Genomic DNA, 27,665 nt, shown 5'->3' with positions numbered 1-27,665 from the left:
TCTTTTGTATATTGTTTACTTTAGCTATGTTTAGTCTTGTTTTGTTATTATTGTATGCTGTGTTTGTGCACCACACAATGTGGTCATGGTCTTGAGCCACATAAAAAAAGAGGCAAACCAAAACAGTAAAGTTGTGAGCCTTAGACCAAAACAATGAGCTTAAAGACAATACATGCTCTGTGGAGCTGGTGAACAACTGTTGGATGATAATTCTCTATGGGTTGTTACAAAGAGAAACCCCTTTAACATTACAGAGTAATTTTCCCCCTTGTTAATATGAAGATATTCATTAGTGCAGCTTTAAACAGAATGTGCAACATTAGACACTGAAAGCTGTGGTACTGTAGCAGTTGTGTACTGGAGCTTTGATTTTGACCCATAGACGAGATGTTTTTTCTAGCGAGAGTTTAACTTGTTCTCGATTGATTTGGTATTGGTGAAATTACCCCTGTAGTACCAGACAACAGACCTTTTCCACAGAAGCAGGTGTTATAAATGACATTAATTAGTAATTGCTGCATTCTAGTTAGGTGTCCCAGTTCCTGTTCTCTGATATTTTACATGTGGGCTCACTTGAGTAGCTTACCGAGACACTTAATGGGACTTTCCCATCGTTAGCGTATTAATTACACCCTTGGTTTTTCTGCTATGGCGAGTTTAGATGTCTGCTGTGATAAAGGTCTCCCAGCAAGTGTCAAGGTAGAAGTGAAAATGGATTTTATCAAACTGGACAGATAAACCAGACACATAGTTCGTCACATTTTATTATGTGACCCAGACTTACTCCCAAACAGGGGCAGCAAACAGGCATCCACCTTTAAATCACTGCTCAACTGTTGGACGGTGAAGGACACTGAAGGGCAGCGATTACTGCACTGTACTGTTTTTAGATTTAATGAGGAGAATACTGGTGTCTGAAGAATACAAATCAAGTTGAATTAAGATTCCTACCTCTTTTATATTCTCACTGCTGTGATCTAACATATGCATGCGATGCTGCATTAGAAATGATTCCAATTAAAGTGTTACAACAGATAACTTAGGTTGCACTGATCAAAACGTCTCCAATAAGTATGTGTTAAGCAAACTGCATGGTATCGATCATGCTCTGGTGCCTGACACACACTGGACCTTATCTGATTTTTAACAGCAGGACAGTTTGGGGTCAGTATACACAGCACATAAGCATAGATGTGAATAGTGCAGACATTTCTGAGAAAGGATACCTGAGTGCCCTCACTGTGATCCATGAGATAACCTGCTAAGTTCATTGCTGTCATATATGTGAGTGTTTGTGTTAGTGTGTTTGTGCATATTGGACAGTTCACCTGGCGCTTCCTACCTCATTTCATTAACTGCTTCCTGGAGATCGACCTGAGCGCCCTGCCTGATGGTCCCTCCCAAACACACACATAAATCTTCCATTTCTCTTATTTTAGTGGACTTTTACTATAGCAGACAACAGAATGAGTCCACTTACCGAGGCCTCCTCTTCCTCCTCCTTAAGCACCAGGAGTGTGATGGATGGCATAAGGGGTGAGGTGGAGAAGGACAGGAGGGAGGTGGAAGAGGAGGAGAACAGTAATGGGCAGAACTAAATTAATAGCCCTGCTAGAAGAGCAACATGCCTGCCAGTAGTGCCTGGAAAATTTAATTAGCTTTAGCCTCAGCTCCAGTCCCCTTCCCAGTCCTGGTCCCAGTCCCTCCAGCCCTCACATCCAGGTAACAGAGAGAGGAAAGAAAAGAAATAAGCAGAGGTAGGAGGTATAATTTGGTTAATACTTAGCTCACAGCTTGTCTCCTTCCCCCCCTATCTTTTCATTTAGGTTTTGATCCAAGCTTTGTTGGGTTATGTCAAGCTCTTATAAATCACAGCTGTCTGTTTTTGGCAATAAATGATTGAAGAGGCAGGTAGTTATATTCAACATGCCCCTTGGCTGGATTGGATTTAAGACAATGGCAAATCCCAGGTTTATTGGAAAACCCAAGCATAGTGAAAGATTGTTGCTGCACATCAAATCAGATTCATAAGCTTTTCCTCCGCATTTTCCTCTTCAAGGAAATTGAAGCATAGCGTATGTATATTATAAAATGGAAGAGGGTAATGTTGTTTCACAGCAGGTAATCAAAGCTAAGCTAAAGTTCATTGCAATTCATTATGAATCAGTGGTGGCCCATACTGTAAAGCCTAGTCAAAGCTTTCCTCTGGAGCGCAGATGTTGCTCATTCATGCATTCACGTGCAGTGGTGACCACTTTATTTCAAAATTGTCCGCTTATATAAATATATAAAACAATTGAATAGACCTTTTAAAACACGCAAATAGCCTTGGACTCAGGGTCTGGCATGTAGACAAAGGATCAGAGTCTAATAAATTATGCGATAGGTTTCAGTATTTTTAATTGAAGGCTCCAGCATATTTCTCACTGTAGAGAGTTCCCTTGGCTTGACTGTAATGTTTTGTCCTTTTCCTTGACAAACTGAAAGTGATGGGAGTATACCGATTTTGAAAAAGTTGCGGTCTGACTCCCCAGCCATCTCCACCATCGAGTGACAGCAACAGGATCCAGGATTTTTTGGGTGGAACACTGGCGAAAGTGGTACGGTGTGGATAAATGAAAAAAAGGAGGCAATAAACCATTTCAGGTGGTAACTTGTTACTTGACAAATGTAGTAGTATTACCTGAATAATATTGGTACTGTTTTAGATTACTTTGTTACTGCTAAAGTAATATATTACTGTAACATAGTTTGAAGTGTTTCATTTTTGGGGTATATTACCCCAGGGGTGATATATTACCCCAGTAATATGTTAACCTGCAACAGTGTTTACAGGAATACATCGCAATATATTTCACAACTTGTTTTGCACATTCATTTTATTAAATGCTGCTTTTCAATGGTTTCCTTCATGACCAACCCAAACAGACTGTTTACCCCTTTAGAACTTTTCTCAGCAGATAAACAACATTAATAAACCAGAAAGGAATAACATTTTTCAGATCTTGAAAGCAGTTTGACTCATGGAAGGTCACGGTGAAGTCTTGGAATTTTATATTATGGCCCTGCTGGGAATCCTGACTTTATTAGATAAGAACCTTGGAAGAAAAGTGACAATGTAAGTGAGATCATAATTCAGTATTTTAACGTGTGGCTCCTTTTCCCACTGGACAGTAATATCCTGGATGTATGAAGATGTAATCACCAAAGCTACCATGAATTGAAGATGGACATAAAACACTTTCAGATATCAAAGCTTAATACTCTTTTCATCCTGCTAGAAAGCACATTCAGCTGAATGGCAGGAAGCCTGGGCAGCATTATTATGTGAAGAAGAGGGGTGTTTGTTTGTTAGTTTGGGTTGATGATAGAGATATGAATGGGAACAAAGTTGAAGTTGTAAACAAATATGAATCCACAGGGACAGTGGATGCATCTAGTGTGGGACAATACTCTTGATCTTTTCAGAGTTACATGACTTAATGATGTTGTAGTTTACACTACTTGATACTGGAAAAGTAATCAAATTACTATCACAGGTTACTAGGTTATCTGTTACTGTCCAACACTGTACGTATTTAAATGTTATATATTTGTTATAATCATCCTCAGAATATGATTGCATGTTTAAACGAGACACACAGTAACCTGGTTATTCAAATCCCTGTATACTTAATTCTAATATTATTCAGGCTTCTGATCCTCCTCCACATCCCACACAGTTTGTCATGTCTGAAATCACCTAGGCACAGATATTACCAGAATCAGACTTTTAATTCCTCACCACATTTTTCACAAAACCATTGTTATTTATAAATCGACTCTTGTTCAACTTTTTACCAGCCACAACAAAGCCACAACAGCTGCCTGCCATTGTTTTTACCTTGTGTGTAGGTGTCACGTCGTGGCAAAATGTGGCGGGTTATTAGCAGGAACTACCACAGAAACCATTTTGAGAATTATTTAGGTGTTTGTCTACACCTCTGGCTAACAAACCTTGACAGGTGTGTAGATGAGAACAAAATGAAGGCAGAGTTCTAAAATGGTTGTGGTTCAAGCAAGGGCACCAGAAATAGGTGGATAGAAGTAGGGAAGTGGGCATTGCCCCCGCACTTTATGCCCCTGGCTGTCATTCACTTTAAGTCGTGAATTGCTCCATCACAGCTGGAGTGATTCCATCACTGTCCTTTGATGGTGTCCGATAAAGTATTGTATAGTGTCTTACAGAATTTAGATTTATATCCATAGACAGTGTGTTATTGTGGCTCCATTGTGTCAGAGAGTTTCGGACAGAATCCAAGCATTCTGTCTTTAACTGCAGTCTGAACAAATGACAGCAGCAGTGTAGAAGTGTGGTTCATCTGCAAAAATGTTACAGAAATAGATGCAAAATGAAAGTTACTCAATCCAAAGCAGCTCTTCTTCCCTTTCGCTGAGGATCGCTGCTCATCATTCATTGAAACTGTTGGCTGGTTTATCTGTTTGTGATAGTTTATGTGCAGTTTTATTGTTTAGAGGCACCAACTTGACAGCTGATATTCCAATCTGTCAGGACAGTAAACAACACTAAAAGCAGATGTCGATGTAATTTAACAACTTCAAACACAGTCCAGATAGTGACATAGAACGTCCAGGTGTTAAAAGAGATTTAACATCATAATTGCATGGTGTCTGCCTCAGCTGCATGAGACAGCGGGACATCCCCAACACGCCCACCTCTGACAAGCCGACAGAGGACAGCAAATAGACTAAACCTGATATAGAGTCACTGGCCTGAAACAGTGGCAGGACGCGGGATGGAGATCGTCGCTTCCACAGCACTCTGTCATCTTAAATAACATTGTGTCTGTGGGCTGTATGCCTGTCGTACTTGATGGATCACAGCTACCGCAAAGACATGCCTTTTCCTCCCCTCTGGCATATGTGATCAGTGTAGAGCTGACTGATTCCACAGGCATGAGCAGTGTGTCAGCAGGAATACTGGAGGTGATGGAGAACAGCCGGGGGGAGGGTGGAGAAAGTTTGCATCAGTGGATGGTACTTTTTGCATCAAGGCTCAGGTATCTTTCTTTACTTTGAAACACCATGGTGCATATGATCTTATTTGTTTTTGCAAATTGCTTTTTTGCTTGTGCACAAGACAAGTCAAAGATAGATGCTGGTATAATTGACTTTTAATATACAGAAATACATTTCCAACCATGTTGGATATGGGCTGTAGGACTTTATGATGATGTAGAAACAACACTCAACACGCACAGTGTAAATTACAGGCATCATGCACCATTAATCTCATAGCAGGGAGTACACAAAAGGCTTTTACATCAGGCTGTGATGTTTAACTATATCATACAAATGAATGATAAGGCTTTATATTTCATGGATTATTAGTGCACTGCCTTTTTCTTTCTTCACAGTAGAACATTTGTGGCACATTGCAGAGTTCATAAATTAGTTCTTTCGGTAATAAATATTTCTCGTACAGTGTATAACAAAGACACTTCAGTCACAAGTTGCTTGTCTTCCCTAAGCTCTCATTGCTCCTCATGTGGTGACTGCATGTTGAATGTTGCTTGTCAAAACTAAAACTGATGCTAATGACACAACAATAGAAGTAATCAAACTGTCAGCCTTGCAGGCACGCACGCATGTTAGCTAGCTGTCATCATACCAGAGTACACACACCACAAGAGCACATTTGTTTTTAACGTGATTCATGCCTGGATGCTGAAACTTCTTTTCATATGCTCTCATGCATGTAGTTGAAATAAATGGCAAAATTGACCCTGTAAAAAGGAGAATGGAGGAAATATGCTCTAGGGAAGGAGCGGGTGTTTTCCTAAAAACAATACCACAGAGCAGATTATATGGATATAAAAGACCAAACAACAGAGTAAGATTGCAAAAATACATCTTTTTTCCATCTGTTTTTAATACAGCTTCCTTGCTGTTTTGGATCTAAATATCAAATCTTGTCAACTTTTTTCTCATTTGGATTTCACTGTGTTGGGTCAGGACACCCTAAAAACTTGGTATTTCGCCTTACATCACACAGAGTTTTGTGTGCCTGATGTGCATTCTTGTCTTCTGGCATTGGGTTTTCTCCTCCCTTTTTGGATATGCTAGCAAAACCATAACCTAAAAAGTTGTTTATTTACCTAATCTTTGCTTTAACCCCAAAATTAAACCAATGGAGACCTCATGCCTAACCGTAACATCATTTTTTTTAATCATGAATTTACAAAGATACACTTAGATTCTAGACTTTCCTGCAGATTTTCAAACAACTTTTTCCTGATTTCTGACCAGTTCTCTCATAAACCATCTTAAGTTTATACTGAAAAATATGTACAACTAAATACTGCTAAAATATGTTTACATTTAGATGGACTAAATTAAGACCAGCATTATTCAGTCTAATTTGCCTAATTTTCCAAGCTTTAGAAATAAAACTAGCCCATATCTTGCCACTTTGTCCAACTTCTCATTTTCATCAAACCAAAGTATTTAGGATTTTTTTCTGCCTTCTAACAAAGGCACATGCAGGTTATCTTATAAAGTGGAAAACTGAATGTGCACAGCCTGAGACGGTCACGGAGCGCTGCTACATCCTGCAAAACCAGGCCCTATGGGTGAAATATCAAGTTTTAAGGAGTCCCATGTTGGGTCATTCATTCATCGACTTGCAAGTCTCAATACTGTTGTGTTGGCTCTTTCGCTTTCACATGCAGGTTTGTTTAAATGCATGTGCAACATACAAAGTTAATGATGTCTTTGACTGCTACAAGAAGTAACTTGAGAAAATGAGTCAAGCACATGTGAGCCATTGTCACTGTGAAGTTATCTGTGAGTTGCATGTGCAGTATGTCTCTGCTAACAAGTGAAAACTCTGATTAGGGTAGCAGTACTGTACATATAAACAAATTATGAAGTGGACCTTTGAATTTATGCAAAAAACTGCGGACAATTACTGTATGTGTGTGATGTCTCGAGCAATGCTTACAATGTGCACTTTATTATTTTGTAACCAAAAGCACTTAAATGTGCAATCAGTGGAGGCAGGAAATCAAGGGCCACTTGAGGAGAGAGCCATCTATAGTCTGAACTACAATATGATGCCAACACTGACTTAACACCTACACACAACACACACACACCTGGTTTGAACCATTGGCAGGTGTGGGTAGATAACAATATGCAATAAAGGCAGAAAACAAACTTAAATAAAACTGGTGTAATTACTTCAATCAGAGCTTCTGTTATGCTGATGGAAGAACATCCATATGTTTAAATAACATCTCAGCTTGTTTTGGTCCAAGTTTAACGTACCATGAAAGAGCTGCGGAAAAAAATCAATCTTGAATTTGTAGTGCTATGAAATTAACAGTAAAGGCATGAAGCACAAAATTAAACCAGCCTTCATTCAACAGTGTAATTACCTGAACATTGGTTGTTAAAGGCTTTGGGGACATTTGCCCTGAAATTCGTCTCTCAGGCAATGTTTACCTCAGGACAAGCTCTGTGAGTCACGTGGATAGTTTGAGATAGATTGTGATGTTATTCATGGTCATACAAGGTCTACAGGGATCTATAAGGAGTGAAATTATTTAAAATTATAGCAGATCATCCACACCGTCCAAAATTTTAAACATTTCCACAGCACTGAACACAGCCAGTCCCATAAATACGATCTGTTAAGCACACAGGATTATATAAAGTTAGCTTGTGGCTTTAGTGTGTGTTCAATATCCTGCATCACACTTAGGATTTGTGTGTGAAAGTGGCCGCGAGCAGAGCCACACCTCAGCTTACACATCTAATAGCTTCCCAGTAAGATACTGGTAGCCTGGTAGTCTCTGACGCACAGGAAGCCAGTGTAGTCATCAGCTGTAACCACAGAGAGAGTGGAAGTGTTTGTTTTTTTTGTTTTTTTTGCCTAGTTATATAATACGGTTACTATAGAGATGTGACTGAAAGGGGCTTAAGTGGCAAAGGTCATCAGCTGCATTTAAACTTATAATATCACAAGAACACAGTATGAGGATTAGTGTAATAAGGTTTTTTTTTTCCTTTTCCTTTTTTAATGTCTTGGCGAAGGAAACCAGTTTTCTCCATGCACAACCACACCAGAAGGCTTGGATTTATTTTTAGCCCTGGCCCGTCCACCGAGACTTTTTTTTTTTTCTTCTTGTGTGCAGAGAGCATGACTTAACGGAGGAAATATTGACCATCTGGAAAATGTACAGAAACCGTTTTAAAGAACAGGGCGAGGAAGTATGACAGTTTCACTGCTCCGCTAATGGTCTGTTATTGTGGGACAAGAGGGAATCACAGACTGGAGGAGTCTGTGCGTGCGTGTCACAAGTGGATCGGTGCATTTATATATGCAAAGTGCATGTGTCCTTAAGCTCTTCTGCATGTGTGTGTTTGATTAATCTCAGTGCTGTAGCTCCCGGTTGTTGTTCTTTGGACCAGGGGTTTTCAAACTGTGAGGCATGCCTCCCCAGTGAGGCGCGGGAGAGTTGAAGGGGGTGTGGAGGGACTGAAGCTAGGCAGAGATACTGTGTGAGGTGAAAGGGACAGGAGCATAAACACAGCAGAAAATTGGTTACTGTGGTTTGCCTTGCTGATTTGGCCTGTCACAGGCAGCACGAGAGGCTGTGATACACAGCTCATGGAGCCAGTTAAGCTACTTGGAATGACTCAAATCTAAACACACAGACTTTGCACAATAAATTTTAGATTCAGGAGGACTGTCACCTTCCGAGGATGAACAAATAAACATCCATAAGTCTCCTCATGAAGCATAGAAAAATCACACTACTTCTATCGCCAAAATTTAACAGATAAAAATCAGAAACCCAGTGATCGTTTTCTGTACATCCATGGGTGCCTTGCACACAGGAGCTGTTAAAAGCTAATATGCCGTGCTCTTAATGTTTCCAATCATGTCAGATTTTGTAAACCTCTACTTTAACCAACAGATCTCCAGATCACAATGCCAGCTGAAACAGAAAAGAAAGTTAAAATAGAAAAGAAAGAGGGCGACAAGTGATGAGAGAGACAAAGGCAGAGAGAGAGACTTGGGGGATGGGTTAATAAAAACAGAAACTCAAACACGGACTTCAACTTTTTTTGTTTTTCCCTCTTGGTGTAACATTTTTGTTCTCCTCAAGCCAGACTGTGCCTCGCTCCAGAGCTCCCATGTGTCTGAGTGAAAACTCATCTGACGCTGATGCTTTAACACAGTATATATTTTTGTGGGGTTTGCCGCACGGCTATGCTGCCAAAAATGTCCTCCTCGCTGCTTTGTCTGCCCGCCTCTTTTTTTGTGAAACCTCAGGATGCACATACCCAGCTCAATTTCGTTTACCTCTTTTGCAGAAGTAAAAAATACGCTCCCTGTTACAGAGGTGTTCAGGTAAATAGAAAATGCTCTTTCTGCTGCTTGGATTGTTTGGATGAGAAAATAGAGGAGGCGATGAGTACACAACAGCTGTGTGCTGTTTGCTGAAGTACTTAATTTTTATTGAATAATACAGCATATGTACATATTAAGGTCTATGTGGTATATTATGCCATTAGTGATGCTGTATTAGTTGAGAAATAACATGAGGCATCGACATTCACTGTAATCTCACTGTTCCCATAGCAGTACTATGAGAATATTCTAGAAATATCCCAGTGATATATATGTCTTCTGTAAACTCAGTATTGATTACAACACAGCTAAGCCCTCATGGGAGAATAATAAAACTATTATAGTGTTTTTTATATAGTGCAATATGGCCAGTTGATATCATGTTTTATTTATTTCAAATGTGGTGTACTGCCAATCTAAATGTGGTTTTGATTGCAGTCTGAGAGTCTGCACTACAATGTGTTTGGCTGCTGTACAGCTGTCGTTATATTGCATCACTTTCACTTTCTGTCGACACTTTCTCTCTCTATCTCTCCTCCTATCTATTCCTTCATCTCCATCCCTTAACTTATTATTCCTCCTCTATCTTTCTTATTTCTCCTCATAATCCTCTTTCCAAATCACCTATTTTTTCCTTCCTTGTCACTCTCCTCTTAATATGTCTTTTAATTTCTCTGTTATTTTTCCTTCCTCCTCTGCTCCCTACAGGAACCCTGTGGAATCTGTCGTCCTATGAACCCCTGAAGATGGTGATCATCAACCACGGCCTGCAGACCCTGACCAACGAGGTCATTATTCCCCACTCGGGTTGGGAGCACGAGCCAAATGAGGACTCAAAGCCCCGGGACGCTGAGTGGACCACCGTCTTCAAGAACACCTCGGGCTGCCTCAGGTAAGGTTAACCTGAAAGTGATTTACATTTGAATCAAGCTGATACTGATTTATTGAACTTAGTTGGCTGAATTTAGCCATGGATTGAGAAAAATACATCATACAGCACAGTTTTAAGGTCCATTGTGTTGGATTTGAGGCATCTAGTGATGAGAACTGAACCTTCTCTCGTGTGTCAAGGGTGTAGCAGAACTACATTGGCTGATGCTGGAACACAAAAATGTGAATGGCCTTATCTGTAGCCAGTATTTGAATTGAAAATCATGAATATAACGTGAAAAATGATTCTGAAAATACTGTAGGTGAGTCAAACTTGGTTGCTGGGAGATGGACGAAGATATTTTGATACCCTACCACAGAATCAGAGCTGAAACAAACCATTAGTTAAACAATTAGTTGATCAGCAGAAGACTTACCAGCATTTATTTTTATAATCTGTGAATCATTTTAGTCCAAACATTTGCTGGTACCAGCTTCTCAGATGTTGATGATTTTGTGTTTGTATTTGTCATCTGATATAGTGGGGTTGGGGTTTTGAACTCATGATAAGATACAATAGGAAATTTTAAGATTTTACCCTAGGCTCTGGGAAATTAAAATAGGCATTTTTCTTTCTGTTTTTTTTTTCTGACATTTTACAGCCAAATTGATTAATCTCTTAATTAAAGAAGAAAATCCGTAGATTAAGCGATCCCGTAATTATAAAAGTTTCAAGTGGGAATTGCACCGAGAAAACGCAAGCAGATGTAATGTGATTTAAACAAAAAGTTCAACACAAACTTCCAAATATTAGATATGAAAATTTAGCAAACCCTGTCTTTTGGAGCTCAGGCAGATTGAAAGCTTTTGGACAAAACCAGCAAGGACACAGATATACATTCGGCAACGTTTTGGAGGCAGACGGTAGATTTATTCAAGATAAAGTACCTTTTGGTTTACAGCATGTGGACCCATTTTAGAGATCATCCTGGATTTATAGAGGGGACCCTAAACATGCCTGCAGCCTTGAAAGTTGTTTTATTTTTTTCTACGGTACCAGTTGTAGCTGGGGACAGGTGTGATGTATATGAGACTACATATGTGCTGTAATTGGCCCTGGGCCAGGGTCAGGTTTAAATAATTTTAAAATAATTTACGATACGGCAGATGCTGTGTTCTTTCTGTCCCAGCCGTGTCTGTATGTATGTGGAGTATTTCTGTCTGCAGTAGGATTTCTGCCTGACTTAAGGAAAACATAAAACTGTTTATTACATACTCCAAACTTCCACCCTCACCACATAGAGGTACAGGGAAATATCTTGTAAATCATTCTCTATTCGTCTCTTGCCATTCTGATATAAGCTGGGCAGCTATGTAACCACTCCACCCTGAGGCCAATCAGTAGCATTAGCTGCAAACTAAACAAGCTACAATTAAATAATGACACAAATGAAGTTAGTCCCGAGCTTGTTAATGCTGAGAGAAGATAAATTGAACCCACAGTGCAAAACGTTGCCTTATGACAACAAGTCAGCTTACTCAGATTTTTTGGATTGTGGTTCTTTTTTTGTTGGTAAGAAAAACAACATGCCAACATCAGTATTAATTGGGTTCAAAAACATTTTTCACTGTGTATATCATTAACCCCTTAGCCTAGCCTACCAACAGTCATTCCCATCACTGGGAGTTCAGACTGCTCTGCTTTGACTCTTTTCAGTGACTGCAGCCGAAACCTTGAGTTGCTTTAAGGTCAGTCATCCAAAATGATGTTAACCTCTCCATTTTCACAGTGACATACCTCACTGTTAGAGTGGTGTGACTCACGGCCATGCTGCTGACCCTGTCTGGTCCATTTGTTTTAAGAACTGAAGGTCTGCTTTAGTCCTAGGGGGCTCTAGTCTGAGATAATAGCTTGAATGTGCCCTTTACCTAAACCCCTTACGTACACATACACATACTGTGCAAGGAGACAACAAACAGTTGTTACAGCCTTGATGGTCTTTGCAGTCACGTTGCTCTCGGCTGATAAAACAAAGCTACAGGATGATTGTTTGGCTTGAACCTGTTTATCAGCAGGAAACTGCTGCCTCACCAGAAGGTGCTGCATCCATTTTGCCTTTGACCTGTCGTCAAACAATAGCCCTTTCACACAGATAACCCCCCAATACTGCTGCAATGAAGACCCTTCATTACGCCAGCTTTGCTTTTTTAACAGTTTTTGCAGCCAGTGTGTGATTTTTGATAGTATGGGTGTAACAGTGGTGGTATCTAGTGTAATTCTGAACACACGCAATGGCAGCACTTTATAAACAATAACAATGGCGTAACATGGCAATAACAATCATTTACTGTCTTAGTTATGTAGGGGATGATCTTGTCCTTTGCTCAGGTAAGGAGCTCCCAGACCTCATTGTCTCCTCAATTTGTAGACTTTTTGGTTGCTATTCATTTTCTTTAAGCTAGCTGCTAACTGCTTCTAGCTGCTTTTTAAATGTTCCGTTAATGGGTAGCGTGCATTACACGTTGTCAAAATATCACACTCATCCTGTCCTGCTGGCTTATTCTTTTTAAGACAGACATTTATTCGGGTCCGCTACTACCTCTGCTGCTGGCTTGAAGGCAGAAAAACTCTGTCCACCCTTTCTAAGATCAAACCAAATACAGAGCAGTGAAGCGGCATAATGGCACAATATTCCCACCTTGAAAAGGCAGTGTAAGTGGGTGTAAAAGACTGTTTTCTGAAAGTTAGCTGTCCACGCTCAAACATCAAAACAAAAGTGAAACTTCTTTCTCCTGTTTAGTTTATCACAATAAAAGGAATACATTTTTCTGGGAGGTACCCCAAACATTAATATACATATAATTTACAGCAAACTACCCAATGACCGACCACACACCCAAACAGCCCTAAAACTAGCAGCTCCAAAGAAAATGTTTGGCACAAAAGTCAAGATTTAGAGTTTGACCAAACATACATACAGCCAGACACAGACACACACAAGTCCACCAACTGACTGGTGCTGCTGGTCACTGCAAATCACTTTTGCCTCTGTCTGTGTCTGTTTTATGTTTAATTGAAAGCTATAGGTTCTAACCATTTTTCAAAAGGACATAATGACCTTGGCTTAAAAGTCAATAGTTGTTAACGAGAATTTCACAGTTTACTATGTGATGCAAGTGAGATAGTAGGTAAGATACAACACTGAATGCGCTGTATGTTACTATTGATAGACTGAATTGTTAGAACATATTGTGGACTGTCAGCACCAAGAACGCTAAATATAGGTTTAGCCCGACAATTATAACTCTGCTTTGACACTGTGTCCATTCCTCTATTTATATTCATTGGACTACATCACTTATCTCCATTCTTACTATATGATTTCCCCGTGGGTGCTCACAATTGCCAGTGAGTGCTCCTGAGCACACACAGAATCAGTGCCTGTGTCAGGAAGGCTCTGTTCTGCCCTTTTGTGTTCACTTACATTATGTTTCAAAACAGTAAAATAACATGTCATATCATTCTGTTTCTATTGTCACATGACTACAATGATAAAACAGTAATGCAGTGTAATACTGAAAAAGCCAGCCAACCTGTTAGCCAAGGCTAATTAAATCACTGTTTTGTACTTGTGTGGTTGTCTGACAGCATTAAGCTAAATATGTTGTTCAACACCTGTATTGTGTGTTCAGCTTTATGGACATAGCAGAGCAGCCTTTGACAGGATTACAGTCAGTGCATCAGAGTGGAGCTGAAACAAGAAGTCAATTCATCGATCAGTCGATTCAGAATAATGAATAATCATTTAAGTCATTTTTCCAGCAAAAATAACAAACATTCTGTCTTTCTTCTTTTAAATTCTGAAGATGAACTGTTTCTCGTTGTCCTACATGACAGAAAACTCAATATCTTTGGCTTTAGAGTCTCTGTCAGACAAGACAAGCAAATTGAAGATGTTAGTTTGTGTTTTACAAAATTGTCAGGGGCATTTCTCCATGTTGTCTGATGTTTAATTGACCAGATGATTAATCAGTTAATCAAAAACATAATTGGCAGAATAATCAACAATTGAAATAATCACGAGTCGCAACTCTGCATCAGAATTATCCAAAAGCTCCCCTTTTTTCAAAATTATACACTCTGGCTCTGCACATTTTGGGGAGAAAAGCATCAGCTGAATACCTGATATTCAAATTGAATGCAATTTAAGTGTCAGGCAAAAATCAAGTACACCTCAGAAACGGCAAAACCTCAGTCAAACATCCTCCCTGCCTCGGTCTGTAAATGCTGTCATCAACTGAGGATGACAACTGGAGTGCAGCGATTTTGAATTCCTGTTATTAACTTCCAAGTAGTTTTCCCTCTCCAAGTATCTCCTCTCTCCTACCTTCCCTGCTGAATCTGTCATCTTGGCTTCAGCTCAGAATGACAGACTGTAGTAAATTGTGAAAGACGGAGAGTGTGTATGTGGGTTATCACGCCTCACGTCTGGCTGTGCTGTCTCCTCCCGGGCCGGCCAAGCCCGTCTAGACTGTAATCCAGGGCAGAGCGTCTCCTGGAGTAGACGCTGCGGCGTGCTGGTTGACATCCAGAACAATATAACATCCAAATCCAGCTCAGACAGAAAGTACCAGAATGTATTTCACACATTATTGCTCTACATTAGATGATTTCCAGCTAATTTTCTCTGGCTGTAGAAAGTGTGGAAACTTGCTTGTAATTTTAGAACATTTTCTGCTGAGTTGAAGAGCAGCATTAACGAACCAAGAGGGAATAAATGAAAGCGCTCTGATAGAGCTGAGGAAAGTCACAGAGAAGTCAGAGAAGGCCACAGTGGGAACCCTGCTCTCACTGCCTCTTTCTGTTTCTCATTGTCTTTTGTATGATTTCTTTCATTATCTATCATACTCTGTGTATGTACTATATGTTTTTCACCATCCTCCCAAATACTATATCCAAACCTCATCACCCAGATGCCACATATCTCAAAGCTGTCACATATCACAGTATCTCCCCTGCGCTTTCACTCCCTCGACCCTTGATGCGGCCACTGCTGACGAGAATAGGTCTCCATGGTAACTGTGACCAACGCTACAGTTGCCTAGACGCAGGGTTTGTGCGCTGGGGAGAAGTGCTGATGCCAGGGCGAATCTGTTTACTCACACCAACAGAGACGCATCTTACACCTCAATAAAACCAGGGATAGTTTTATTATAATAGCCTCCTTTGTCGATAGGAGCCAGCTTATTTACAGTGTTTACGCTGTGGGCTCAGTGAAGGGAAAACAGTGTGTGTGTGTGTGTGTGTGTGTGTGTGTGTGTGTGTTGTCTTTGGTGGGGTTGGGGTGGGGTGTATGAAAGATTGAGTATCAAGCACTGGTTCTGAATTACAACTGGTTCCAGTACAAGAATGGGGAAAAAAGTTCTTTTCAATTCTGCAGTCAGCTGCTGGGCTTCCTGGTGCATCAGCACTGACATATTGTTTATGATACAGTGTGTCAGATTTTAGGTAGAGTTACCAGTGTCTTAACAAAAGACAAGGGTGACTCAGGGACATAATACCACAAAATATAATCGAATGTGAGAAGAAGTAAATGACAAACATGTAGAAGTTTTGATGTCCCCACTTTTGGTCATAATGCTCAAGTACAACCAAGAGTCACTTGTGCATGTTGAGGGAGAGAGTGTTTATAATGGTCTTTGCCTTTATGTCAGAATCTACGTGATGCATTGGAACACATTTGGATACAGACAGTCATGCTTCCTATATAATGAATCCTTATGACTTAATTCACGTGATCTCCTGAATTTTTTATCTAGCGTCACCATGAGGTGACACATAGACTGCTGTGAAATTTGGTTCAGACCTTCATGCTCTACCTCAGAATAAGTGTAATAGTGTTATTTATCAAAATATGATGGTGATTCTAACTTTGATACAATATACTGAAAAATATTGATATTTGATACCATTTTTGATACACAGGAAAAAATTGACATTGAGAGCATACAATTTGAAAGTTTTTATTAAAAGATAATTAAAGCAAGGCTATGACACAACAATGGTGACTTTTTTTCTTGGTTACCAACAGAGAACCACAGAATGACCATAGTAAACATTAACATCAGGGTATGTATCAATAAATTGATATTTTTGACAGCACTAAATTGTAATACGTTTTATGAAAGCTATTACATTTCGTCTAATCCCATAATTAGGTCACAATACTTTGCTTTGTGACCAAATACCTGCAAAAATAATGACATTCCCATCAGCCTCAGCTGCACCTTTGCTTAGTCCTAAATAGCAAATGTTAGCATTCTAACATTAAGACAGTGACTATTATGACCGTTACATTTGTTAAACACTAGCATGTTAGTATTAGCATCATGTCAGCTCAAAGCACCACTGTGCCTTAGTACAGCCGTACGGAGCTGTGGCATGACTGTAGACCTTTTGACGTATTTTACCTCAAACTAAAATGAATCATCGCAGGTGTTGTGCTTATCGATGGTGTTTCCCAAATTAAAAAAAAATAAAAAATAGAGCTTTATAGGCAGGATTAACATTGAGGACAGAAAGCACTACTGCAGCTTCTGTGTCACATAAAATGAGGTTGACATGGCGTCTTTACTGATTGGTTGGAACAAAATAACCATAATAATGAGTACATTTTCAGACTGAATAATAGGCCTTTTTCACTGCAGACATTTTGACTTGTCATAGTAGGAAAAGTACAGGTGTAATAACATTAACAATGGCTCTGTTTTATTCAAGTGTTCCGGTGAGCTGTGACAGACTGACAGTGAGCCAGCATGTATAATACCGCCACCCTCAAACTGAAGCAGCTTAATGGAATTCAGACATTATTAATTTTATTTTTTTTCCGCCTGTGATTTTCCTACTGTGACATGTCAAAATGTCTTATGCGAAACATGTCTGTGATGCGAGTTTGTAGCAGCTGAAATCCTCTGATATTAAAGGTGAATTTGGCTTATAATATATTTAGGTCTATTTTTATACTTAGATAATATAAGAAGAATTTGAACATGGATTAAGATGAGAGGCAGAATCCACTAGATGAATCAGAATTAAAACCAGGATCGATAAAACGTAAAGGATACCCAACCCCAGGGTACACACATGGACCTGCAGTGTTGCCATTGACCTTGCAGGGCGTAAGCAAAGGTCAGCCATGTCTCCATCCATCTCCATCAGTCTCCATAAGTTTTGCTCCAGTCTATTCATCCCAGCTGCTCCATTGTCCTCTGATAGCCACATGACTCTGCGCGACCTTCACACCCACACTTTATCTGATAAAGCAGACACACTAAAGGCACATCTAGATCAGACTGACAGGTTGTCCGTGTCTGCGCAGACACAGACAGACCTCTGAATTCAAACCTACTTATTATTTTAGCCTCTAATAATAAAGTACTCCTCACAGCCGTCACTGGTCCAGACATAATGAGACCAGAAAAAGTGTTCCTGATTTGTGAAAAGCCCCTTAAAATGGTTTACAAGTATAACTTGATGGCTTTAATATTTTCAAAATGGGAACCTTTTTAAAGTAGTACTGATTCATTGTGGTGTCTGTTATTCTTTCTGCCATTAGCAAAGTGTGAGAGCACAGCACATTAAAAACAGACAATGACTGAAAAAACTTTTTTTTCACAGAGATAACTATTTCCTGATTAATAATAAAAGACCTTGTGCTTTCGAACTTAATTTCTTCAAGTTTTTTTCCTTCACTTAATAATCATAGAAAAGAAAATGTCCTCGTTTCTCTAAGAACTGCAGTATCATTGTGTTTTGGCATTTTGGCATTGTATTTTTTGACCATCAAAATATGAGAGTGAACATAATTTTGTCAGTTATGTCACGTGCAGAAAATTTGTCTATTGTTAAAAGAGGATAAAAATGTTTTGCTTCAGCCAAGCATTTCTAAAGTGGCTCTGGACCTGAAAATGTTGCCAAATCAGATAACTGACGTGTTTCTTCCTGCATTTTTCAAACACATGGATCATATGCCATATACTGCCTCAACAAAACTTAGGTAAATTAGTGCATTGTGATTATGATTGGAATTGGTAGTAACAACTGTAAGTGCCTGGGGTCGGCCAAGGGAGCTGCAATTTTTGCTTATTTCCACTTTTTTACAGTATATTTTTAATAACATTTGAATACATTGAAACATTTTTGTGGAGTGAGAAGAGTGAGATACAGTGACTCTTTGAGCTAAATGCTTTTATGCTCACAATGACAACATGCTGATATTATACTGCAATGTTTGCATGTTCAGAGTCATAGTTTAGCATGTTAGCATACTGATATTTACATTAGGCTAAGTAGATAAAGCAGAAGCTGATGGACATTTCATTAGCATTGCAGATATTTGGCATAAACCAAATGATTGCACAAACTTACAAAGTCGGGGGGATAACCAGAGTTGTTTCAATTCACCTTGAATGTGTGTAAGCGTTTCACACAAAACCACAAATTTCAACCTTGTGGCTGTGCTAGAGGAAACGTGGATCACCAAATTCGGTTGGATTCAACCTCCAGTTTTTATGGCAATCCATAAAGTGGTAGCAGATGTTTCAGTTTGGACCAAAGTGGTGCACCGACCGACCAACTGACAAATCTGCATTGCCATTCCTGAAGCCAGCATAGTGCTAGCATGGCAAAACCCAGTCAAATATGCCATCATACTACAGCTAGGACTGGTATCATGATCCGTCATAGTTGTTGGTTGTCATAGTAATGCAGTACACTTTCCAGTGCCTGAGTTTTCGGGTTTACAGTTGTCAGAACTAGAGATGTTCTGACAAGACATGGAAAACTGTTACTGTAAACAGAATTAAGAAATGCTCTAGCACAGACAACTGAATGTGGGCTTACCAAAAGAACTTTAAAAAATGACACTGAAAGCTACTTAGTGTAAAAGGGAAGCTTACTGTCCTACACCAAAATGCCTCACATGTGGGAAAAATTTATAAGAGGCAGAACAGGATCCATCTTGAAATACTAAAATGAAAACTAAATTAACTTTTAAGCACAAAGAAAGAGACAGATGTAACCAATTTGCTGATTCATTTTCATGCCAATATGCACATCAGCTTAGCCTAAAATGGTCTTCTTTTTAAGTTACTAAGAGGACTACTGTATACAATGTCACTTAATACTGATGTTATTTCATATATGTGATATATTTTACATACATGCTATTTGTTTTGTTAGTTTATTGAATTTCTGTGGAGTCAATTTAAGTTAGTAAGGTTGCATGTGTGTTGTGGTTATTTAAGTGGATAAAAAGAATCACTGTGAAGGGGTGCCATGGTTTCATAAGTTGATCTGTTGTCATATGGAAGAAGGTTTTACAAACCCAAAGTGGACTGCTTCTTTCAAAAAGCATTCTGGTTCCCGCGTCATATCATTAGTTATCTCTGATTTCTTGTAGTCTGACTGTATTAGCAAGTTACTGACATGGAAAGAAAGTGCAGTAACACAACAACAGATTGTGAACTCCCAGATAGATCAATAACCATCAGCACCTTTAGACCTCAACCCCCACTAAATATTACACCACTAGATAACCTGTCCGGTGACAACAGCAGCTTCCTGCAACATCACCACTGACAGATGCACTGTCCATAAACCTTTCGACCAAGACAACTGCTCCCTGAAAGACTCCTAGAAATGAAACAGCTGACAATAAAACTCTTCTGTCTGTCTGCCCTGAAACACACTCCTGTCAAATAAATCCAAGGCGGCCGCTCCTCTGGATCCGTTTACAGGGGAGGTGGTGACCGTTTTCTGACAGCTGAAGACAGATGGGTTTAGTTTATGAGCCGGTCCAGATGGCTGGTGCTGTCTGTCTGGTCTCTACCAAATATTACTTTTAATTAGCACAAACTGCAGGATGGTTCTGTGGGTCTCCATAGTCAAATGGCAGAGATACTCATACAGTGGCCAAGAACACAAGATGTAAGGCAGGAGATGTGATTGTTTGTATGGAATTCTACTCATTGTGTAGGTCAGTAGGTAGAGTGTACGTCCATCCTGACTTTTAAAGGAGCTCTATGTGACATTCAAAGCATTTCTGTGATTCAGAGTTTGATTCAGGTTGACCATGCATGGCTCTCAACATGGAGGTGGCTGTGCTTGCAACTAGCAGCTGGTGGTGCTAGCAGCTAACAGTGCAAACCATGCTAATAACAGCAACGGTGTTGACAGAGGGTGGGCACTACGCGTCCTTGACAACGCTAGCCTGCCACTGTGAGACAGGATGGCTTTGTCAGCAATAAGGGCTGTCTGAGCACTAGGCAGAGTGGCTGCGATCAGCTTGCCAGTGGAATACATGTGCAGCTGGGCCAGGTACCACAACAAAGAACAGAGAAACTCTTTCAACACACACACTTGATTCTCTGCTCAGGACGCCATTACGCCACTATAGCTTTTCATAGCATATACTGGTTTGCTATATTAATGCTCTGAATGTTACATACAGAACCTTTAAAAGAATAATCAGTGAGCACACAAGGACTATTCTAATGTTATTCAAATACAAAGCAATATGGCTTTGAAGTTGTGACAAAAACATCATATAGCAGTGTTGGATGTGATATGTGTTTCAGACTACACAGCACTATAAAGCACCCCAGCTCTGCTTACCTCCGCAAGGCTGCCACTCTTCCCCAGTACTAACTGGGGGTCGGCTAATGGGATTATGTGGGTTGGAAGCCCTCATAAATGAAGTCCCCGGTGAGGAGCAGGGAGCCCCAGCTATCCCTTAACCCTCTTTAAAGCCTCGCCTTTCACAGTCAGTCAGACAGCCGCGCTAAGACTGCACCAGCTCTGCCACTGTGCTTAGAGGAGCTGTGCTCAGGGCGCTGGCTGATGTAACACGGATGGCATTTCCCTTTGTAGCAAAAATGAAATTTATATTCATCATTCTTTTAAGATTATTCCTGAAGCGGTCGGGCTTTATTACATTGTACTATCGAGGCAGACAGAGGATAAAGGCCACAGGTCACATACGAACCCAGGAAATCACAAGGTTGGGTTTGACGGGTATTTGTTATCCGATATTGGGCTTTTAAAACTATCATGGATCGGCCAGTGATTGTCATCCAGTCTGTTAATGTCTTCCTATGGGTCATTATGGTCATTAAACTACATGATATTAGATCATAGTAATGTTGCATAGTGAAATGAATGAATGAGGAAAAAGACAAAAACAATAATAAAACAACTCAGATATTTTATGATGCTCAGATTTTTGACGCACCCACAGTTGAGATGTTTTTTTATTTTTTGTCTTAGATGTGTTTCTGTGTTGTTCCTTGAATACTTTTTCTAATTGCAATAACAAAACTAATTGGAATTTTTTGACTGAAGAACCTCACAACTATGCATAAAGTTGTGGTCACAATTATACCACTAGCAGTAATACCAGTGATGCCTCTTGATTCAGCAGAGATCATTATCTACGGTCCAAAATCTTTACAAAACCTTTAATAAAACCCTTGAAATACAATACAGTTCTTATTATTTTGCATTGCATATACTTACAAGAAGTCAGCATTCTAAATAATACATATCTCCCCTCACAGTCGTGCTAGAATCTGAATCATCTGTTGTCGACTTCCATAATTGCAGCTGCTGTTGCAGAAGAGCAGTGTCATGAATCCAGTTTCTGCTGGTTCTGTCAACAGTGTAGTTATATCTGGTGGATGCTTTTCTACATGTTTCTCATGCTTACTAACACTGTGTGTGTATGGCTTTTTCCTGAAGAAATGTGAGCTCAGACGGGGCAGAGGCTCGACGCAGACTGAGGGAATGCGAAGGATTGGTGGACGCCCTGCTGCATGCCCTCCAGTCAGCTGTAGGGAAGAAAGACATGGACAACAAGGTAGCGTATGACCCACCTACTAAAACACATTATTAGTTAATGCTAATGGCACATATAGTTGTAGAGTATGGTTACTTAGATCCTATTGAAGTACCACGCAGATGTACTTGTAGATGAGAATGTCTCTGTCTCTCCTTCCCCCCAGTCTGTGGAGAACTGTGTTTGTATTATGAGGAACCTGTCCTACCACGTCCACAAAGAGGTGCCAGGGGCCGAAAAGTTCCAGGACCCCTCAGCGCTACAGGCCCCTGGTTCAGCAGGACCACAAAGGAAGAAAAAGGATGACGCTGGCTGCTTTGGAGGCAAGAAGGCCAAAGGTGAGACTGAATTCCAAAATGTGATTTCTGCCTCATTTAAAAAACAAAAAACAAAAAACACCTTATGAAATAATAACATTAGAAAACTAGGATAAATTATTGCATGTTTGGTTGCATAACAAGCAACTTAAGACTAATTAGAAGTCCCTCATAATGTAAGTTCCTTCTAAGTGTAGAGCATTTTGTCTAAATGATTGGTAGGAGCTGCAATTGCTGCATGGTTTCTTTTGCCTTCTTTTATTATTATTTTTTCATGTGAAAGCAGTCATTCAAACAGCTGAATTGCATAGATACCGTTCTTTCCTTTGTTGCCTTCCTCTTCTTTGTTGTATTTCAGTTCATTGTTGGTTTTATGTGAGCACTGGGCGCATACAAATCCCCCTTGACAATGACAATTTTACAGTAATCTGTCACATCTAATGTGCATATAGATATACGGCATATAGACTTTATACTTTGGTTGTCTTAAATGCAGTGCTCCTCTCTCGACATTCTCATTAAAATAAGGTTTAGCATTTACATACATTAGTTAAACTGTCTGCTCAGTTGACGATTGATCCAGAAAACAAATATTTTAGCTCTTTAAACTTTAAACTTTTCAATTTTTCAATGTTTTTATCAATACATTCAACAACTAAACTTCAAACATATTGTTCCACCATTTGGTTTTTATACAGGATTTGAAGTGTTCATAAAAATACATTAAACAGTGAGTAAAGTCATCACTTAGAGGGAGATTTATCCAACTCATGTAAACAACAAATTACGGCTATCAGTTCTCTTAAATGTTGCTCGTTGTAACTGAACACTTTCAAATAGAGAATAATAATAATTAATAATTCACAACAATAACACATGAAAGGGATAATTTGGACCTTTTGAAATCAGGTTGTATAAGGTACTTACCCATATTCAACATATTACATACAATAGATGGCTGTTGGCAAGCCAGTTTGGAGAATTAAGGCTCAGACATACTTTACACATTGAAATGGGCTGCATGTGGACATCCACATAGGGTCCGTGTGGACCCTCGCAGACATGGGTAGATGATAACGTTACGTCACACGGACCAGAGCGGACCCTCATGTACACACGGCAACTATGAAATTTCCCTTAAATGGCTAAAATATGTTTTGCTGCTTCCCATGTTCAGCAGCAGTACATTACTTAGCTTCTGTGGTGGTATTTCTGCTTAAAAACAGTCTACATCAGTTCAAGTGTACACTATATTTCGAATATTTTCACTCCCTTACCTTGCTGTTGAACAGCCCTTCTCTTATGGTGAACTGTAGCCAATATGTATGCTCTCTCTTTAAAGCCACCAGACTCCTTTGGGATTTTTTTGACGTACACAGCACAGGAGCTGCTGGTCTATGGCTGCTTCAATTGGTTAGTTTGTTTGAGTTATTGTGTGACTTTGGTGAACCCGAAACTAACACTTTGAAACATCAAAGTTACACAATTTTTTTTTTTTTTTTTTAAATGACAAGGCATTGGTAGCCCAGCAACTTCTGTGCTTTGCGAGGTAAAATTACTGTTTGTCAAAGGAGTCGTGACTCTGAAGAGAGGGAAGCCACCAAACTCTCTCCAAACTGGGGGCATGCTGATCAACATTTACTGTAGGTCATGCACTTACTATTGATAAGTACCTCATACAACCTCACTAAAAACAACCATTTATATTATCCCTTTATATTTTACATCTGGACAAGCTACAGTACTGTAAACAGTAATCTCTTAGCTTGCATACAAGACTATGATGACACATTTGTGTTCTGTAACGGACATTGTCGTGGCACCGTCTGCTGCGTCAGGAGGTTTTTGTTATTATTGACTCTCTGTGACAGATGTACCGTGTACACGTGTTGTTAGCGACGTCTTAATCTGCAGTCTCCCAGGCTGTTAGCTAAACGACACTGTTATTTCCCCGTTGTACAACATTAATGGCCGCCATTAATCAGTCAGCCAATGAGGTGTGACTACTAGCCAGTGACCCTCGACTTCTAACGGCTCGTCAGAGAATCCTTTGGTTCAGGGGTCAGGACAACACAGGAGCTTACATGTATACACATTTGTAAAAGCACCAATTAACCACATAAATACTTTCACACATGCACACACACGCTTTGAATAATGAGATGTGTTTAGCTGCTGCAGACCCTGAAGGTGTTTCTTGAAAAAAAGGAGGCTCAGGTACAGAAACATTAAACGTGGCTATAAAGGAGCATGGAGGCGGATAGTTAAGCAACACTGTCGGCAATATGCTTGGTAATTTGTTACCTTAAGTAGGCTAAGTTTGGCCTCCTCTTCAGTTTAATGTCACATTCAGTATTAAATATACCATTATGCCCAACACTCGCTCAGCAGTTCAGGCTCTGTTTTAGCTAATAAACACTCTGGTTCTCGGCTGTTATTTCCATCTCTTTGAGCACATTTCTGTTCTTCCCAGGCAGTGATTTAAATGGAGCACTTAAACAAACGCTGACAGGTTGTGCTGCTGTACATGTATATGTTTCACTGTGACTCTCTATCCTGCCGTCTCATCTCACAATGAAAGCCGATGCCTTAGTCTTTTCTGTCTTTCTCGTTTGCTAGTTTATTGTCAAATCTTTTCCTATTTTCTTTTAAATTTCACACTTTTCTGGCTATTTGACTGTTTCTTCCTCCTTCTCTCTTTCTCTCTAAAAAGCCATCCCACTGAACTCTTTGAGCACGCTTCTCAGAGAACAGCTATGGACTGCTAATGGCTTCCCATCTAGTCCCTTTTCTATCTCAAAAGTATTTCTTCCCTTTTCTCTTTACTCTCTCCTTTCTCTATTTTGTTTCCCCCCTTTCACCTTCCCTATTCAGTAAAAGACAGCCTCTTTTTGTGGAAAAACTGTTCGCATCTATTGCACAGCTTCTTGACACACGCACACACGTCTTTTTCACCATGCTTCTTCTCTCTTCTCCCTGCTTTTGTGTTTTTTGGCATTGCCGCTGCTTCCTTGGCTAACTATAGAGGAATGGTTTAATCAAGGTGAGTGCCCCCCCTCAACCCTTCTCACCTCAGCTTTCCTCCCCTTCCCCCTTCCCCTCCCCCTCTCCTCCTCCTTCCCCCTGGCTGTAGAATATAGTTAGAGGTAGTTTTGAGTGTCCTCCAAACCTGAGAAAGTTTCAAGGACTTGAGAAAATTGGGGTGTTTCACTCATTCCACATGCATTACTTCACCATACCAACCTGAATGTTTTAGACTCCACTCCTCCCAGTCCTCACAGTGTGTTAGAATTAGTTGCTCCCTGGTCCTGTAAGATAGGTGAAAGGTAAAGACAGCACTTGATGACACAGGTAGGTCCACTGGGATGTAAAGTAGAGCTTGACTAAATAAATGAGTCAAAGATGCAAGAATGAAAATTAAAACTTGAAATCTATTTAGTCTGAATCTATGATTAAACTGAGGTGTGCAGCTTTTAGACTCCAGATAAAACTGATCCCAGCTGCTTTGACAAACTGGTACTAACTGTGTCCAGCTTGAACCCTCCACCGGTCCCTTTGTGCTGTGTTTAAGCATAAATGTCAAGCTCTGCTGCAGACCCTGTTAGCGTGTGTGTGTCATTGTGTGTGTGTAGAGGCTTTGAATGATATGGATTATTGATATTAGAATATATTTGTTTTGAAGCTGACAGTATCCAAGATTTGGTGCCACAATTTGCTATCCTTCACATTTGGAGGGGGAGTTCCCTGCAAGGTTGTCATTGTTGTACCCGAGAAATAGTTAATTTGTTGGGCCTAAAGGTATAGTTTGACATTTTGGGAAATACTCATATTGGCTTTCTTGCTGAGAGTTGGATGAGAAGATTGATACCACTCTCCTCTGCCTGTGCATTAACTGTAAAACTAGACGCAGATGTCGCAGATATTGATCTAATCATCTAACTCTCAGCAAGAAAGCAAGTAGTATAGCCTATATCTCAAAATGCCAAACTATTAGTTTGGGGTGATTTTGGAAAGCAATGCTGGTGTTCTGTATTCTGAATGTAGGGCAGGGAGCAAGTCCACAGTGGCCGTATATTTCATTTTCATCTAGTTCATCTTTACACCTCTTTATCTTTGTACTGTCCCATGGGCATGTCCATGTGCATGTGAGATGACCATTAGCCGAGTTGCAATCATCCACACCCTTCCCACTCCATTTCCCCTCTTCCACTGCATTACAGTTACAGTGGAAAAGTGTGTGTATGTGGTTATGGAACGAAGGTCTATGCAGTTATATGTGTGTGTATGGCCTTGAGCTCATACAGTATGTTTTAGGCCTATATGTCAATTCATCTTTATGAACACACTGGTGTTCTGTAGCCAGCAGCAGACACTGTGGGATTTATGTGTGTGCTTGAACATATCACGCTTCTAGCTGTCTGTATTGTGTATACATGCAAATATTCATTCTTTGTGTGGGTGGGTTTGTAAACCTGGATTAGACCGATATTTCAGTTCAAAGGTGGAGAGGTAATACCATGGAAAGAATGATATAAACATGAAAATGGTTACATTTAAAGACACTGAATATAAAGAATTTAAAAATATCAGCCTCCCAAACCCATATCGGTCTAACCCTGGTGTCAACAACATCATCCTTTATAATCCAGTTGTTTTTGGATATGACACTGACTTTGTCTTCCCTCCTCTCTCCTCTACCCAGGCAGGAAAAACGGTGAGAATGACAAAAACTACGACACATTGGATCTGCCCAAGCGCTCAGAGCCGTCAAAAGGTAGGCCTCATCTGTCAGGCAAAACCTCTCTCTGTTAACACTTTTGCTCCTGAGAGAGAATATCCCAGAGGAAATAACTCGCTTCATTTAGATGTCATCCTGCAGGAGAGGGCAGAGAGAAAGGAGTCAGATCTTGGACAGCAAGGCTGGTGAAGACATGTGATTGGTTTGGTTTTGAGGCAGGTCAGGTGTGTCCGTCAACAGAAGCGTGTGAGGTCTTTGACAAAGAGAGATGCAGTCTGGTAATTTAGCTTTGTGTGATGGTTTTGTGTCTTTACTGTGGCGGTCGATTGTTGGCAGCTTGTGAAAGCATCAACTCTGTAAGCCATCTCTTTGTTAAATCCAACGGTGCACTGGGACACAGAAGGGAATAACAAGGCATCCATTGT

At 40.0% G+C, this 27,665-nt stretch overlaps 1 protein-coding gene across 16 annotated transcripts in view; it reads left to right on the top strand.

Annotated features, from left to right (window-relative positions):
* The window catches only part of arvcfb (ARVCF delta catenin family member b), a 262,549-nt gene that overhangs the window by 192,311 nt on the left and 42,573 nt on the right, over positions 1 to 27,665 (top strand). For 11 of the 16 annotated variants that reach the window (XM_078170905.1, XM_078170903.1, XM_033618562.2 and 8 more), the window contains 5 exons: positions 10,130 to 10,313; positions 22,089 to 22,206; positions 22,352 to 22,523; positions 25,528 to 25,545; positions 27,205 to 27,276. In XM_078170905.1, the coding sequence (XP_078027031.1) occupies positions 10,130 to 10,313; positions 22,089 to 22,206; positions 22,352 to 22,523; positions 25,528 to 25,545; positions 27,205 to 27,276 (564 nt within the window). The remainder of the gene's footprint in view (positions 1 to 10,129; positions 10,314 to 22,088; positions 22,207 to 22,351; positions 22,524 to 25,527; positions 25,546 to 27,204; positions 27,277 to 27,665) is intronic. The other 5 variants (XM_033618556.2, XM_078170901.1, XM_033618558.2 and 2 more) reach the window with 1 other exon arrangement.

The sequence above is a fragment of the Epinephelus lanceolatus genome, chromosome 9, assembly GCF_041903045.1.
Source record: "Epinephelus lanceolatus isolate andai-2023 chromosome 9, ASM4190304v1, whole genome shotgun sequence".
Taxonomy (NCBI): Eukaryota; Metazoa; Chordata; class Actinopteri; order Perciformes; family Serranidae; genus Epinephelus; species Epinephelus lanceolatus.
This window is presented reverse-complemented; position numbering and strand designations above follow the sequence as displayed.